The sequence below is a fragment of the Carcharodon carcharias genome, chromosome 8 (assembly GCF_017639515.1).
Source record: "Carcharodon carcharias isolate sCarCar2 chromosome 8, sCarCar2.pri, whole genome shotgun sequence".
NCBI lineage: Eukaryota > Metazoa > Chordata > Chondrichthyes > Lamniformes > Lamnidae > Carcharodon > Carcharodon carcharias.
The window spans coordinates 35,854,465-35,871,913 of NC_054474.1; the positions used below are offsets into that span (position 1 = coordinate 35,854,465).

The 17,449-nt window shown below is 42.8% G+C and overlaps 1 protein-coding gene across 2 annotated transcripts in view; it reads left to right on the forward strand.

Annotated features, from left to right (window-relative positions):
* Positions 1-17,449, forward strand: part of LOC121281040 (solute carrier family 22 member 5-like) — a 159,042-nt gene that overhangs the window by 96,598 nt on the left and 44,995 nt on the right. For both annotated transcript variants that reach the window (XM_041193631.1, XM_041193632.1), the window contains exons 5-6: positions 4,339-4,465; positions 15,598-15,698. In XM_041193631.1, the coding sequence (XP_041049565.1) occupies positions 4,339-4,465; positions 15,598-15,698 (228 nt within the window). The remainder of the gene's footprint in view (positions 1-4,338; positions 4,466-15,597; positions 15,699-17,449) is intronic.

The following is a 17,449-nucleotide window of genomic DNA, read 5'->3' on the forward strand; positions in this document are numbered from 1 at the left end:
GCATCCCGTTAATGGGTGTAGATGAAGGCCCGACCGGAATTTCTATCCCCCCCCATCCAATCTCCCGAACCATCAGCAGAACATCATGCCAGTCCAGAACTTTTCCGGACCAACATGGTGTGCACATGTCAGGACTCACCTGGGGGAAGGCCTGGGGCAGCCTGTGGAGACCGGAAGATGGAGGCCTCCAGCGACCATGGACCCTAGAACATAGAGTGGGTGGGTGGAGCATCAACCATGTGGATCTTCTTGCCTCAAATGCTTCCAGGAGTGTATCTTCTAGCTGCAGCAGCTTCTAGAATGGATCTTCTTACTGCAGGTGCTTTCAGGAGATGGATCTTCTAGCTACACGTGGATGGCTGCATGATGTACTGTTGGGCGCTGATAGTCTGTGTTGGTAGGGGATTTAGATGGGGAAGAGAGTGGGGCAGTTCTGGAGGCCTAGAAGGGGTGGGGAAGTTGGTGGTTGTAGAGTAAAGAGAGATGTTAGGGTTGTGGAATGGGTGAACTGATATGGAGCAGGAGGGTGGGAAGGGCTGTGGTGGAATCCAGGTGTGAAAGGGCATGGGGAGGATGAGGGGAAATGGGTTCTGAGGGAGGGGTCTGTGGTATCAACTGGTAAGTCCTGGGGGAGATACTAAGGCAATTGGTGATAGGAAAGAATGATGAGCGTTAAAGGAGGCACTGGGAGCCGGTAGGGTGGGAGGGTGAGGGCTCAGCAATGACAGGTGAAGGTTGAGGGTTGTTGGAGGGAATACAGAAGGAGAAGCCAATTTTGGGAGTCTCGGCAGAATAGGATGGGGGGTAAGATATACTGTCTCAGGTGTGGGCTCCTTGGGAAGGTAAGGAATGTGGACTTTCACCTGCATGGGACGGAGGATGATGGGGGCTGGTTGAAGGTTAACCATGGGAAGGTCAAGTATTACATCCAGAGGGCCACTGGTTATGGGAGATAGGATGTAGATGACTGGGGGAGGAATGGACATTGAAGGTTACACGAACCATGGCCGCTTGCAATGATACAGAGCCTCGTGGTGGAGATCTTGTGATGCTGCCTGGGAGTTGGGTCCTCAGGCGGAGTGACAGGTTATCTTAACTGGACAATTGAAGACGAACCCCAGCACATAGTACTTACAATGCTAGGGCATTAGAACAGATGAGCATGTGAAAGGCAAAGGCTCAGCATGCACGGGAGACTCGCATATGGCTCACAAAGGCCCTGGCAAATATCTTTGCCTCCCTGCACATGCATTATTCCAGGGGACATAGACCCAGTCTGGGGTGTCCCACTGAAGATGGTGGTGGAAGGGGAGAGTGGCGTTCACAGCCGTAAGGACTATCATAAATAAGCCACATCAGACTTCATTAAAGTGCAATGGGACTATATTTACAAAAGTGTAAGAACATTAACAATCGCAGTGCACCTGTGCAATCACATATGAAATCAAAACTTCTTAATCTTCTGTTCACTACCACTTTTTTTGATGCGCTTCAAAATCCTCAGCAGAGGTGGAAGCAGCCTGCTAACCAGTTTGGCCTGTTGCCTTGGATGATCTTGGTGGGTGTCCCCTGGAGACCGAGCCCTGGATGGCCTTGGCTTACTTTGGCTGTCTTGCTGTGGGGCAGCTGCTCCCTCTGTGGTCACAGAGGGCGAAGCTGAAGGGGTCACAGGAAAGGTGGATTTGGAAGGGCCGGACACTCAAGAGAGCCTGGGGCAGAGGTTCCAGGGGTTTGCACAGCTGCTCCTTCCTTTGGGTATCCGAGGGCCCCTGCCTGACTCCTTGAGGAGAAGGGGTACCTGGAGGGAGGTCGAGGTGCCCTGTCCTCCTCTCGAGTAACTGCTGTAAAAGCTCACCCATAGCTACAGCGATGGAGTATAGATCTGCATGCATCTCTGGCAGAAAATGGGTGTTCTGTTGGACCAGGGTCTCCATGGCATCCATCACCCTCCCACAGAGACCTCAATGCACACACATCAGCACCACTTCATCAGACCGCATGCAGACAGACTCCTCAGCTTCACATGCCACTCTGTTGAGGACTTCCAGCACCTCTGCCTGAAGTTGCCCCACTTCCTACAGCTTCCCCAGCATCTCGTGTAGGGCCTATCCCAGAGGCTCATCATCTGACTTGAATGTCACAGATGCCTCTTTCCCAGCTGTCCTCTGAGTGTTGGTGAGCTTGGATAACCCTGTCTCCTCCTACTGCAGACACGTGTCCATTCGGTGACCACCAGAATGTGAGACCGTGCCTGAACTACATCCAGTACCCACAGAGGTGTGTGTCTCTGGGCTGGTGGCAGGTGCAGGTGACTGCTGTGACACCTTTACAGGTGTAATTTCTTCCCCCTCCGCAATGTCCTCGGTCCTCTGTGGGCTGGAGGCTTCCTCTATTTCCCTTGCCCTCTTCCTGCTGGCACCTGTAAGTGAGGGAGGTGACAGCAAGTGACTGCATGAGCTGCTTCAGCCTTGAAGGAACGCATGACCCTTAGGCTTCTATGTGACTATATTATGCACGAATCCTTACTAGATGGAGGCCGCCCACTGAGCTCTCCCATCTGTACATGCTCAGTTGGGTTCCTCCCCTGCCAGCTGGCAGCCCACTCCTTGAATTCAGTGAAGTTCTTAAGGTCAGGCCAGACCAGCCCCCTCCCATCTTTGTTCTCTCTTGCAAGAAGAGAGTTGGCAGATATTTAGCACTGTATTAAAGTTTATTTAAAAAATATTGCTCAATAACCCACAAGTAGATGAATGATGCAATACCTTGGGATCATGATGATAAATGTATTTGGGGACAGTTGTCAATTGCTCAAACCAATAATTAATCCTTCTTGGAAATAAAGGTACAAACATGACTCATATACTGCACCATTAGATCCTGCCAATCACAGAGCCCATGTATTTATCTGACAGGGTCTTAGGTTTTAATTTCTGAAGGCTTTTCTCAAGGGCCTCCTTTCCTTCAATTTTTACAATTCAGTTAATACAGAAGTTTGCAGCCTAAGTCTTCTGTCACACACAAACCTTCTCCTTGCCAAACCTTGGTGGTCCTCTGTCTGTCATCATGCCTGTTTTAAGGTCCCATCACATTCCTGGTCATTCCTGAGACTCTCCCTTCAGCTTTATGCGCCAGTGACACACACTGCATGTTCTCCTATGTTTCTAAGCCTCTAGAAATTTTCACTTTGTGTGCCCCTCTATCTCCCTCTTTCTTTCTTTCTCTCTCACTCGCTTCCTCTCTCTCCTTCCCTCTTCCCTCTCTTTCCTCTCCACCCCTGCCAAACACTGTAAGCCATACACAAACAGTGATATATAAAGTCATAAAAACTGAGAATGCTGGAAAAACTCAGCAGGCCTGGCAGTGTCTGTGGTGAGAGAAGCAGAGTTATGTTTCGAGTCCGTATGACACTTTTTCAAAGCTCTGAAGAGGAGCCATATAGACTCGGAACATGTTTCTCCACCGATGCTGCCAGGCCTACTCAGTTTTTCCAGCATTTTCTGTTTTTATTTCAGAATTCCAGCATATTTTGCTTTTAACATATAAAGTAATGTTCCTCTTCATATTGCTGATCTTTATACTTAAAAGACTTGTAAAGTCCAGCTACACTCCTTTTCTGACTGTGGTTTGTTAATCCAATATCCCAGTATTTATCTCAATCCTTGTCTTAGAGTTTCAAAAACACTCACAAATAAACAGCCGAATGACTTTATTAATTTGCCTTTGAATAAGTACAGACCTGCGGTTCTTCTCCCAATCACAAGTGATGTCCATTTTATTCTGAAATTTATTTGGGATGGATTTTCATCATTACCACATGGGAATAACACATCGTGTGGGCGGAATCAAGAGAGGAATATCTTATCAGGGAAGATTGCATGCCTGTAACACAACCTGCCTTGTTTTCTTTCTGTCCAAATTAATGGAATGAAAAGGCAGCATGGTGTGTAAGAGATGGGAAATCCTTATCACCAGCTTTTCCATTCCAAGCAATGCTTAACAAAAGTGGTGATAAAGACAAAAAATCTACCCCAGTTTCTTCTTTAGGTTTTTCAAAACAATGCTCCATATAAGGGCAAGGCACTGTCAAAGATTAGCATAACTGAAGACCTTTGCCAATGACACTCATGATCCAAGCATTTCTGTAAGCCTGTCCAATTCTATATTAAACATCTTTCATACCATCCTCTGCCATTGCCTTCTCCGAATCCACACCTAGATTTGAATGCAGTTGTGCATTAATATATGCCATTATTGAGTATCTAATATTAATAGTAACTGTGCAAGCCTTTTGTGTGACTTCAGTATTCTTTATTTAAAACAAAATACTTTTAATTCCAGGTTTGTTCATGAATCTCCGCGTTGGCTGCTGTCAAAGGGAAGGGTTACAGAGGCCGAAGCAACTCTCCGATTCATGGCAAAGAAAAATAATGTCACTCCACCAGCAGTGCTCTTCAGTAATCTTGAGGTACTAACACACAATATTTTTTCCCTGTGTGGCTGTTAATACAGACCTGCTTTATGTTACCAAACTTCCTTATCCCACTTCTCTTCTGAAGGTGTTGACCCTTGGCTATGGTATGTTTCACCAGTGTTGGTTGCCTCCCTTGTTCAAGTCACTATTGCTTTTCGTATATGAGTCCAGATAGTGAGCACTATCAGGTTATTTAGCTATCAAAGCCTAATTTGTTTTCATTCAAAAGCAAATGCATGCACACTTTCCAGCACATCTCATTGCACGAGGATCCTGGTTGATTTGTTTTTGTTTCCTGGGATTCTTAGGACAACGGTAGAGTGTCCAACTTCACAAAGAGGTCAAACATGGTTTATATGGTACATTACCACAGTACACGCTGCATTGACTCACTGAACCATTTCACATTCTTTTTTCATGGAGGCTAATTGTCTTGCCCTCACTGTTGCTAATTCAGCACAGCCTTGAGGCTGAACAGCATGTCATAACTACTCACTAGATATGATCAGTGAGTCAATGGGGAGCCTTTTCTTAATTCATTAAGATTTAGAGATGAGGTCATGTTTGCACTTGTCTATTCATAAAAACTGGCATTGTATTGAATACCACCAGATAAAGAATGGGTTTGTTGTTTACACTATGATTTCTTCCTACTTCAATTCTTGCAAGTTTCTTGTTGCTTTTTCCTCAATATCCATTATATTAGCAAGTTAAACACCATTAAATGTACGGAAATAAGTTTTGTTGTTTGTGATAATGGAGAAATACAAGTGTCCCGCTGTTGAGTCTGGTGTTCTTCATTAACCTACAAGTACCAATTCTGCAAGATGTGACTTTGCAGTGAAAAATCAGTGGATTGGCAAAGTCTCGTTGGGTTTTTTAAGATGCTGTACACTTCTTAACTGGTCAGAGATAGTATCTAATATTCTACTGACTCACCATTCAGACAGGAATGTTTTCACCAATAAAATGGCTTTCTAAGAAAATAGTTAAGGTCAGAGAACACACGCTCAAGGCCAGCTCCTGATGAGAACAAGGAAATGGCAAAGAAACTAGAAACATTCTGCCTTCATTTTCATAGCTGGATATTCAAATTGAATAGCACGTAAGGAGTTACTTAAACTTAATTCTGAGAAATCAGTGGATTGGCAAAGTCTCGTTGGGTTTTTTAAGATGCTGTACACTTCTTAACTGGTCAGAGATAGTATCTAATATTCTACTGACTCACCATTCAGACAGGAATGTTTTCACCAATAAAATGGCTTTCTAAGAAAATAGTTAAGGTCAGAGAACACACGCTCAAGGCCAGCTCCTGATGAGAACAAGGAAATGGCAAAGAAACTAGAAACATTCTGCCTTCATTTTCATAGCTGGATATTCAAATTGAATAGCACGTAAGGAGTTACTTAAACTTAATTCTGAGAAATCACTAAAATCTGAGAGTTTATGTCTGAGGGAAGCTAGAGGGAACATTGGACAATACCACTGTAGCCCAATTTTAATCAGGGCACAAATCAGTAGAGCAATCAGGATGCCTTTTATGATATTGTCCATTTCAGGCCCGGTTGATTTTTAACTCATAAGCGTTATTTCAATGCAGTTGACAGACTACTGAACACGATCACATTGGGAAATTGTCAACCCACCATATTCAAATTCTGCTGAGCCACCCAAAGCCTATTTAAAGTGGGACTACACTCCTTAAAATCAGTTCATATTCTTTGAAGACAGATTGCAGTCCTAACTTACATGTATTTTTAGCTGCCCTAGGCCCTGATTTCTGTAATTTCTGCCCTAAACCTCTCTATCTCTCCCTCCCACTTAAGACGCTCCTTAAACCCTACATGGGGTGGGGGGGTTGCGATTGTTGAACTAGGGTGCATAGTTTCAAAGTAAAGGGGTCTCCCATTTAAGTGAGAGATGAGGAGGAATTTCTTCCGTCCGAGGGTTGTTAATATTTGGAATTCTCTACCTCAGAGACCAGTGGAGGCTGGATCTATTCAGACCTGAGTTACACAGATTTTTGATCTACAAGGGAGTCAGGGGTTATGGGCTTGGAGGGGGTGGGGTGGTGGTTGGGGGGGGTGGGGCGGTTGCAGGGCAGGAGGAAAAGTGAAGTTGAGGCCACAGTTGAATCAGCCAAGGTCTTACTGAATGGTGGAATAGGCTTGAATGGCCAAAGGGCCATTCTCTCCTATTTCTTATATTCTTGTGTCCTTACTATGGCTTGGTACCAAACTTTGCTTGATGCTACTCCTGCCAAGTGCTTTTGAACGTTTTACTATGTTAAGGGTGTTATACAAATTCTACCAGTGTTTGCTAATTTTATCATTTGGGATTTACTTGCATTCAGGTGATGGGCATTAATTGGCAATCATGTTTCTCATTTAGGAGCATTAAGTGTTGGTTTGGTTTTTTTGTCCTTGTTACAATGGGTCAGCAATGTCCTTTTCAAATGCGGCAAATAATTGGTAATGAGTTCTATCATGAAGAGATATTAATGTCTGTAATGTTATTGGAAATTATTGTTAAATTGGAATTGTTGTAGGGTCTGTGTCTATGCGTGTGTCTGTGTGTGCCTTAATTGGATTAAAGCCAGATAGTCTTGGTGCTTTGATGTATAGTTGTTTGAGATGTTAATTAGATAAACGTATGGAAGAGAAGTTAAAGTGTAAAATTGCATTTGTTGAATAAACCATTCAGAAGGATAGGTAAAATCTTGCATCTAGCTAGGAGATGCCAAGCACTGTGTTTATATTACTAATAAAATTGGTGGAATAAAAGAATTATAATTGCTAAGAGAGGTAAAATTAAAAACCCAGTAATACAATGGAAAATTTACATTCAAAGGAAAAGCAAAGCATAAACAGAGAGGAGTTTGTGTGTGTAAATCTGAGGCATTTAAGATCTAACCAGCCTGTAAGCCTACAACTGTACTATACAAAGGAACCAAATTTCAAGGAACCACATTATGAATTCGAAAGGTCAAATGTGCTTTGCCTGGTGTCTGTTTAAAGTCTATGGGTGATTGTTGCCTTGGTGAAGATTTACCTGGGAACGATTCATTTGGAGATTTGTTTAAAAGTTATTGTGATAGTAATTTATAGACATATGTATGTGTTTAATTTATTGTTAAATTAATAAATGTTTAATTTAGTTTTATATAAAAAAAACCTTTCAAGGCTCGGTGGTCTTATTCCTGAATTCAGAGCTGTACCTCAAACATACCAATGGAAAATATAAGTTATGACAGTCGTTCAAGTTTCCTTCTGGGATTTAAACAACTCAGCCTTTACCAACTGCTCTGTCATAACAACTGGGGGCTTGTCCAGGATAATATTTGTAATTCCTTGATTGGTTTGAAATTGGTGAATCTTAAGGTTATGAGTACGAGAAGCACTTTGAATTCAGGAGTGAGTGTGAGGTATTTTTATAAGTAGTGAGACTTTGTAGCTTTGGCAATTGCTAAGACTCGTCTGGGAGTAGAAGATATAACTTTGATTGGGTTACAAAAAGTAACCAAGAGTAAGCTAACAGAATTGGCAGATAAATGACAACTGGGGTTACCTGCAGGGGCTAAGAAATCAGATACAATTAAAAGTATAGCACAGCATCTGCAGTTGGAAGTGCTATCTGATACGAATGAGTCATAGCTGGAGGCAGTGAGACATCAGTTGCAAATGAAGACACTTGAACTTGAACAAGCAAAGGAATTGAAAACAAACTTGAATTAGAAGCAAAGGAAAGAGACAGGGCATTCCAAAGGGAACAGGCAGAAAGGCAGGAGAGAGAGAGAGAAAGCAGGAAAGGGAGTTAGAAATTGCGAACATAGAGAAGGAGGACAGAGAAAAAGAGAGGATTTCAACTGAAAATGTTGGCAGTTAAAAAAGAGATGCAGGAGGAGAAGGAGGTCTTATGTCTAGAGTAGGACCCAGTGGAGAGATATTTAAATTTGTACAAGCTCTTCCAAAGTTTGTGGAAAAAGATATTGAAGCATTCTTTATTTAATGTGAGAAGATAGTTAAACAGATAAAATGGCCACAGGAAAACTGGATGTTATTGTTACAGTCAAAGTTGGTGGATAGAGCACATGAGGTATATGCTCCGCTGTCTGAAGAGGTATCAGTGAATTATGATGTGGTGAAAAAGGCTATTTTGAGTGCCTATGAGTTGGTTCCTGAAGCATATAGGCAGAAATTTAGGAATATGAGAAAACAGCCTGGGCAAGCTTATATTGAGTTTGTGAGAGTAAAGCAAAGTAATTTTGACCGGTAGACATGGGCATTAAAAATAGAGACAACGTATGCAGTTCTTAGAGAGGTAATTCTTTTGGAAGAATTTAAAGAGGGTTGATTCTGTGAGACAAGCAGCAGAGATAACTGATGATTATGAGTTAGTTCGTAAAGCTAAACCTTTTTTTGGTCACCCTTTTAAATCTGAAAAGGATAGAAAATGGGAAAGTCAGGGAAGAGAAGGAGTAGCTAGAATTTTTCAGGAAGTTTTTTCTCAGAATAAAAACTAAGGTGCTGAGGGTAGAAGTGACATTCAAAAGCTGATGTGTTTTCTTTGTAATAAAGTGGGCAATACAAAGTCAGTGTGTTGGAAATTGCAGGGAATATCTGTTGGAATTATTGGAGTGCAGAAAAGTTCTGGAAGTAGAAGCACTGTGAGTTCTGAGGTTCAGGCATAGGAGAAACCAGTGGTTTGTGTACAGGTGAAACATGGAGAATCAGTGAAAGGTAAAGAAGTGGGAATGTGTTCACAGTTTACTCAAGAGAATTCTGAGGAGCATATTGCAGAAATGTTTAAAGACTTTGTGTGTGAGGGAAAAGTCTTTCCACGTATACAAGGGTGGAGTAGGTAAAGACGTTAAAATTTTAAAAGACACGGGGCTAGTCAATCCTTAATGCTGTGGGATTGTGACATTGTTCAGAAGGAGTATTGCAGGAACAGGTGATAATAAGTGGGGTTCATGGAGATGCTAAACCTGTTCCATTGTGGAAGGTAAGCCATTTGGTATGAAGAACGAACCTGCGACATTTCAAAGACTGACAAAGTCATTGCAGAACTAAGCAGTTGTAAGATTTATATTGATGATCTAATTGTTTTCAGTCAGACGTGGGAGGAGCATTTACAGCATCTGGAAGAATTATTTACTCGAGTGCAAGAAGCTAATTTCGTGATGAACTTGGCTAAAAGTGAATTTGCAAAACACAAGTTACATATCTAGGCCATACCATTGGACATGGTAAGGTGGCTCCAAGAAATATGAAAGCCAAGGCTATTGTGGATTTCCCAGTACTTACAACGAAACAAGAAGTTTTGAGATTTCTGGGCATGTTTTACCAAAAACTTGTACCAAATCTTAGCAGGGTGGTTGCTCCACTGACTGAACTATTAACAAAGAACAAGAAGTTTCAATGGACACTGGAGTGTCAGAAGGCATTGGATAGTTTGAAAACAGTATTAACTACCATACCAGTTGTGGCAGTACCCAATTACACCAAGCAATTTAAATTGGCCGTTGACGCAAGTGATATAGGCATTGGAGCCATACTGTTACAAGAGGATGACACTGGAAATGTAAAACCGATGGGGTATTTTTCACAGAAGCTGAATGTACAACAGAGAAGATATTCAACGATCGAAAAAGAGACCTTGGGTTTGGTGTTAGCCTTGCAGCATTTTGAAATTTATGTTGCACTCAATTCATCAGAAACAATTTTTTATATAGGCCACAATCATTTGAGTCTTTGGACAAATTTCGAGACAGAAGTGCAAGACTTTTCAGGTGGAGTCTATTATTACAACCATTTAATCTACAGATTATACATGTTGCTGGGAGAGAAAATCTGTTCGCAGATGCGTTATCAAGAGTTTGAAGCTTAAATGGAAAATTGGACATTTTTTTAAAAAAAACCTGGACACTCAACTGGCATGATTTCTGTTGATACCAAGGACTTGTGTATATATATATTGTTATGTTACTATGTGCATCTGGTAATGTAATAGTATCATAAGAATAGGAGATATGAGGTGGGTTATTAAAAATGAAGCCGCCTTTTAAAATTGTGATAGTTCATTTTTTGATAGGGAGGGGGATGTCCTGAAGAGATATTAATGTCTAGAATGTTATTTTATATTGTTGTTAAATCGGAATTGTAGTAGGGTCTGTGCCTGTGTGTGTGTCTATGTGTGTTTTAATTGGATTAAAGCCAGTCAGCCTGGGTGCTTTGATGTATAGTAGTTTGAGATGTTAATTTGATAAATGTATGGAGGAGAAGGTAAAGTGTAAATTTGCATTTGTTGAATAAATCATTCAAAAGAATGGGTAAAATCTTGCACCTAGCTGGGAGATGCCAAGCAATATGTTTGTATCACTAATAAAATTGGTCAAATTATTGTTAAGAGAGGTCAAATTTTAAAAACCTAGTAATACAATAGAAAATTCACATTCAAAGGAAAAGCCAGGTATAAACAGAAAGGAGTTTATGTGTGTAAGTCAGAGGCATTTAAAATCTAAATAGCCTATAACCCCTATAACTGTGTCTGCAAAGGAACAAAATTGCAAGGAACCTCATTTTGAATTTGTAAGGTCAAATGTGCTTTGCCTGGTACCTGTTTAAAGTCTATGGATTATTGTTGCCTCGGAGAAGATTTACTTGGGAGTGATTAATTTGGGGGTTTGTTTGAAAGCTATTATGGTAGTAATTTGTAGCCATGTGTATGTGTTTAATTTGTTGTTGAATTAATAAATGTTTAATTTAATTTTATATTATAAAAGCCTTTCAAGGCTCGGCGGTCTTGTTCCTGAATTCAGAGCTGCATCTCAAATATACCAATTGAAAATATAGCTTATGACAATTGTTCAAGTTTCCCTTTGGGATTTAAACAACTCAATCTTTACCAACTGCTGTGTCATAACAGGTTCCACAAAAATGGTATATATGGGAGAAAGCTGGAAGTTGGTTGGAGGGGCTTGGCATGTAATGTGTGGATCCAGTTCTATCTTTCACAACCTGGGCTATCTGAGTTGCATTGGTTGTATTGTTGAGGCTTCTAGTGCCTCAGCCATCGCAGAAAACTGTGTGGCTGAGATGACGGAAGACAGGAATTAACAGTAAATATCATACTGTGAATTTAACTACCTGCCCAACCAGTTGTTGTTGGTGGACAACATTAAAATTCACAATAAAACCCCTGTTTGGCAAATTTGTCATCTCTCTTCAAAATAAGGAGTCCAGAGGCAACACAGGAAATTGTAGGCAAGTCAGTTTAGTTGTTAGCAACCGTCCAAGGGCCCAAACACTCCTTTCAAGTGAAGCAATGCAAACTGGGTGACCGCTTTGTGGAACACCTTCGGTCTGTCCGCAAGCATGACCCAGACCTCCCTGTCGCTTGCCATTTCAATACACCACTCTGCTCTCATGCCCACATGTCCGTCCTTGGCCTGCTGCAATGTTCCAGTGAAGCTTAACACAAACTGGAGGAACAGCACCTCATCTTCCGACTAGGCACTTTACCGTCTTCCGGACTTAATATTGAGTTCAACAATTTCAGATCATGAACTCTCTCCTCTATCCCCACCCCCTTTCCGATCCCCCTTTTTCCAATAATTTATAATTTTTTAAAAATATCTTTTTCTTTTCCCTATTTTTAAATTTATTTCGATCTATTGTTTCATCTCCATCTTTTAGCCCATTTCGATCCCTTCCCCCTACCCCACCCCACCCACACAAGGGCCATCTCCCACTTGCTTGTCCTACTTGCTACCCTTAATGTCCCCATTAGCACATCCTTTAGATAATATCACCACCGTCAACACCCCTTTGTCCTTTTGTCTATGACATCTTTGGTAGTCTCTTCTTGGCCTCCACCTATCACTGGCCCAATATCCAGCTCCACCTTTCCCACCCAACCCCCTCTACCAGTTTATATTTCATCTCATTTCTATATGTCTTAGTTCTGATGAAGGGTCATACAGACTCAAAATGTCAACTGTATCCCGCTCCACAGATGCTGTCAGACCTGCTGAGTTTTTCCAGGTATTTTTGTTTTTGTTCTAACAATGCTACACGATGAGGGGAGAGTGTCAGATGTGTGGAGGTGCTTCAACAGAAAGGGATCAGTGCACCTGCAAAATGTTTTAGCCTGAGGAATGATGTGCAGGAGAAGGCTTGTAAAGGCAGAAAGAAGGGGTTTGTATATAAATGTGCCATGCCGCTCACCTTCTTGCCACGAACAGCTCATAAATCTCTTGAAACGTTGTATCCAGGAATGAGGCACCACACTCCCATTGCTAACTTCCTCAGCCACCTCCAAATATGCATGCTTGTTTTTGATGACAGCCTTCTTCTGCTCATCCATGAGGAACAGAAACCCTCTGCCTTACAGGCTGCAGCATTTTCTCCAAGATAAATCTAAGGAGCATGGTGCTGCTTTGTACATTGAGCCTCCATTTCTGCAGGTTTTGGCTGTGTCTGCACAGCTGCACAAACCTTCAACTCTCATTTTTTTAGGGCCCCTCTGTACAAGGGAGGTGAATAAGACAGATGTGGACCATCAGCAGGCCTTCTCACTCTAATTGGTCAGGAAACCAGATGAAAATGCAGTGAGCGGGTTAAAAGGAAAATGAGATAATGGTGCTGAACCTTCCAATTTCCTGGAATGCTGCTGGCCTCCACTGCTGTGGGCTGGTCCGAAAGTTCAAATTTAGACCGAATGAAACTCCATTGTGATCCCCAGATTGGATCTCCGAATCTTATGCATGTGTATCCCTTTAATCTCTCCAAAGGTAGAATGAATTAGCATTAGGTTAATTCAAAATTTGATTTGAAATACAATCGCCTGAATCTTCTGGTCGGCATGAAGGAGCGAGTCCCACTTGGCAACACATAAAATGACATGCGGTAATGTCAGACGTGAATCCCGACGTCACCACGCGTCATTCCAATCTTCAGTTCGGCGGGCGCGCACCGGAGTTGGCCACGCGCCCACAGAATTATCAAAGGTCTATTAAGGCTATTAATAGCCTAATTAAACTGGTTGTCTGGGCTGCTCATCCAACCTTAAGGTTGGCAGGCAGGTGGTCTTCACATTTATCATGAAACCACATCCACGGGCAGGAAGAGGTTTCATGAAGTGTTTATAAATTGAATAAAAATTTTTATTAAAGTTCATTGACATGTCCCAGCTCATGTGACACTCTTACATGAGGGGACACGTTTGAATAATTTTTTTTCTTTATTTAAATTTTTCATAATCAAACTAATCTCCCTGAGGCAGCTCCGTGCGTAAAGGAGATTTCTGCATCCTTTTGCGCGCATGCGTGAAAGAGCACAGGCCCCGACTCTCCCTCCTCCCCCCGCCCGCACAGGGAGCGCTCAGCACACCCGGGTGCGCGTCATGCTGGGCGGGCCTTAATTGGCCCACCCACGCAAAATGGTAGCGTGCAGCCGATCACGGGCGGTGATCAGCTGTGCGCCCGCCCGCACCCGCTCCCGCACCCGCTCCCACTCCGGCTCAATCCCCCCGACAGGGAGAAAATTCTCCCCATTGTAACTTTTTGTGTCTGTTCTACACTTGTTTTTCCTTTCCATTGAAGTTAACAGACAGGAAAATCAGGCCTGGCATATAGATAGCTAACTTGATATCACCCATTTTACACGATTGCCAGAAGTTAAAAATATTCCCAAATAGTTTTATTCAACGATAGATAAAACATTAAAAACAATGAGTGGGATAAGTTACTTGATCCAATTACTTGTATTTTTCTTCTCATACTGCCATTAAAAATGAGGAATACCTGAGCAATTGTCCAGTTGGGTCACCTTACTAAATTTAAAACCATGAGACCTTCCTTATTTGTATGTCTCAGTATTACACCCAGTGGTGTATTTTTGTCCATAGCCATTGGGATAGCTCCAAATGCTACACCAATTCAGAGACCTGTTAAGAATCAATCACATTGCTATGGCTCTGGAGACACTGTTAGCCAGACCAGGTAAGGATGGGACATTAGTGAACTAGATGGGTTTTTATGACAGTCAACAATGGTTACCATTACTGATACTAGCTTTCAATTCCAGATTATTAATGAAGTTAAATTCTACCAGCTGCCATGGTGGAATTTGAACCTGTGCCTGCAGGACGTAGGTCTGGACCTCTGGATTACTAGACCACTGACACTACCGTAATGCCACCTTCTCCCCTCATTCAGAGCATGGTGAGAAGCTAAAGACCTGGTGATGGTCTTCAGTTTGTTTGATGCCTAGAACAGTCCACAAAGCTGCAAACTTGCTGCCGTTGCAATCAGCAGCTTCTTACATTCTATTGCCATTGTATTGTTGATCACACCATTGCACCATTATCTCTTTAACAGTTTTTTTTATTCATTCATGGGATGTGGGTTTCGCTGGCTGGGCCAGCATTTATTTCCCATCCCTAGTTGCCCTTGAGAAGCTGGTGGTGAGCTGCCTTCTTGAAATGCTGCAGTCCATGTAGTGTAGGTACACCCACAGTGCTGTTAGGAAGGAAGTTCCAGGATTTTGACCCAGCGACAGTGAAGGAACGAAACTGAAGTTCCCGGTAAACGTATTGAAAAGGATATAATAATAGGGCATGTTAAGCAAATGTAAATTGTGTCCAAACAATCCTATTTTTTACACCAGTAACAAAGAATTTGTTGTGCTCAAAATACGCAAAATACCAAGTCCTGCCCACTACACTCTACATATACAGCTCTGATGGAGATTTGAAAGAAGAACCATAATATATAAGTTCACTAAATTTTTTGTGTGAAAAATAAATACTTTGCAAGCGTGCCCCTAACCCACGAAAGCATTTTACTTACCCGAGTGCCGACATGAACTGTGACAGGGCTCTGCATCAATAAAATGGGGGGTTTTATAATGTTTACACTGAGCCCCTCTTTTCTTATATCCAGGTGGTGCAGGGTCAACACAATTAATGACAAGGGCAGGAAAATTAAAGAAGTTGTAATTGTGATAACGTATTTGAAAACAGTGCAGTATAAATTTTCTGGATCATCCATGCCCAATATAAACTAATAGATAATAACACTAATATTTTCTAATAATACTGAATTCTCTTTGTTTTCCTTCCAGCTCGAAGATCTAGAAGCTAAAAGGGAAATATCTTATACAATTATTCACTTGGTTAAAACCCATAATATCCGAGCCATCACTGTCATATGCCTTCTAGTGTGGTGAGTATTTCATCAAATCATAGACTAGTACAACACAGAAGGAGGGGATTTGGCTCATCAGATCTGCACTGGCTCTTTCGAAAAATAATGCAGTTAGTCCCGTTTGTCTCTACCTATGTCCTTGCAACTTTTTCTCCTTCAAGTATTAATTCAATTCTCATTTAAAAGCTGTAATGAATTTATATCTGACATGCTTATCAAGCAGTACATCCTGAATCCTGACCACTCATTTTGTCACAAAGTTTTTCCTCAGTTTGGGGAGGTGATGGCGAAGTGGTATTGTCAAACTGCAGCAGAGCGACGGTGTAATGAGGCTCATGCTTCAGCTCGTAACTTGGTGGAGCAGACCATTGGGGTGCTGAAGATGAGATTCTGGTGCCTGGACCAGACTGGTGGAGCCCTCCACAGGGTGTCATGCATCGTCGTTGTCTGCTGTGCCCTTTACAACCTGGTGCTGCAACAGGAGTTGAGCTGGCTGAGGGGGAGATGGAGGAGCTGCACATCTCCTCCAATGAGGAGGACACCGAATAGGATGAGGGCGAGGAGGTCCTCGGAGGTGTCAGTAATGGAGATGAGGCCGTCGCACTGGCTAGATGAAGCAGGTGCACTGGAGAGCCCTCATCGCTGCTAGATTTGTGGAGGATGATGACGACATGCAGTGAGGTGACCACATAGATCTTCAAATTGCATCAGTGAATGTTTGACTCCAGCCTGGATTATGGCAGTGCGAATATCCTCTGCGAGAATGCTCCTGTCATGGAGATGCAGTGGAGGCTGTAATAGCTGCTCAACTGCAAGAGGACCTTGACGACATGCAATGAGGGCACTCCATAAATTTTCACACATTCTCCGAGAATGTCTGACTTCTGTCGGGCCGAGGGCAACTCACTTGCACTCCGTGATCAGCGTCATATCATAAAGACACAGCAATGAAACTTCAGAAGCATCTGATCCTTTGCTCTCCTTCAGCACCTGAGCCCTTCAGGAGCACAGCGTCACTGGTGACAGATGCTGAAGAGATGGAGGCCAGCCCACTTCAAAGGTACTGAGAGCACACAGAGAGAATGAGGGAACTCTGTGAAGCCTGCCTACTTACATTCTGGCAGCAATGACCAGCACCGCCTATGTGCAGACATTAGTAATGTTTCCAGTGAACGTGAGTATGGACCATCACTTTGGTGTGAAGGCTGTACACAGCACAGGGAAGAGGTCCTGGACTGAGACATCTGTCTTTATCTTGTGCAGTAAGTTATCACATCTGAGTGACAAGAACACTGCTCATCAGAACAAGGAGCCATAGGTAGGGAGACATTCGTGGGAGTTTATTGACAATAGTGAACAGTATGCACAAGTGATTAACACCCATGCCCAGGGTGTGCAATTAATTTTCAACAACTTTCCTAACCCAGCCGCTGCGTCTTGGTGCTCCCCAGACACCCATAGTGGAGGTGGAGGCAGCCTGTTGACTGTGATGCCCTGTCTGTGATGACTTTGACAGGCATCCTCTGGGGTGCTGAGACTTGGAGGGCCTCAGCCTGTTTTCGGGGTCCTGCTGTGTGGCAGTGGCACCCTCCTCGGCCTGTGGAGTTGGAGCTGCTGAGGTCACAGGAAGAGGGGAGTTGAATGGGCCAGACACTCGCGGAGTCAACTGGATGGGTGGGCCCAGAGTGTGCACTCGTCCCTATGGGTTTCTGGGGGCCCCAGGCTGAATCCTTGAGGAGCAGGGGTAGCTCGAGTGAGATCAAGCTGTC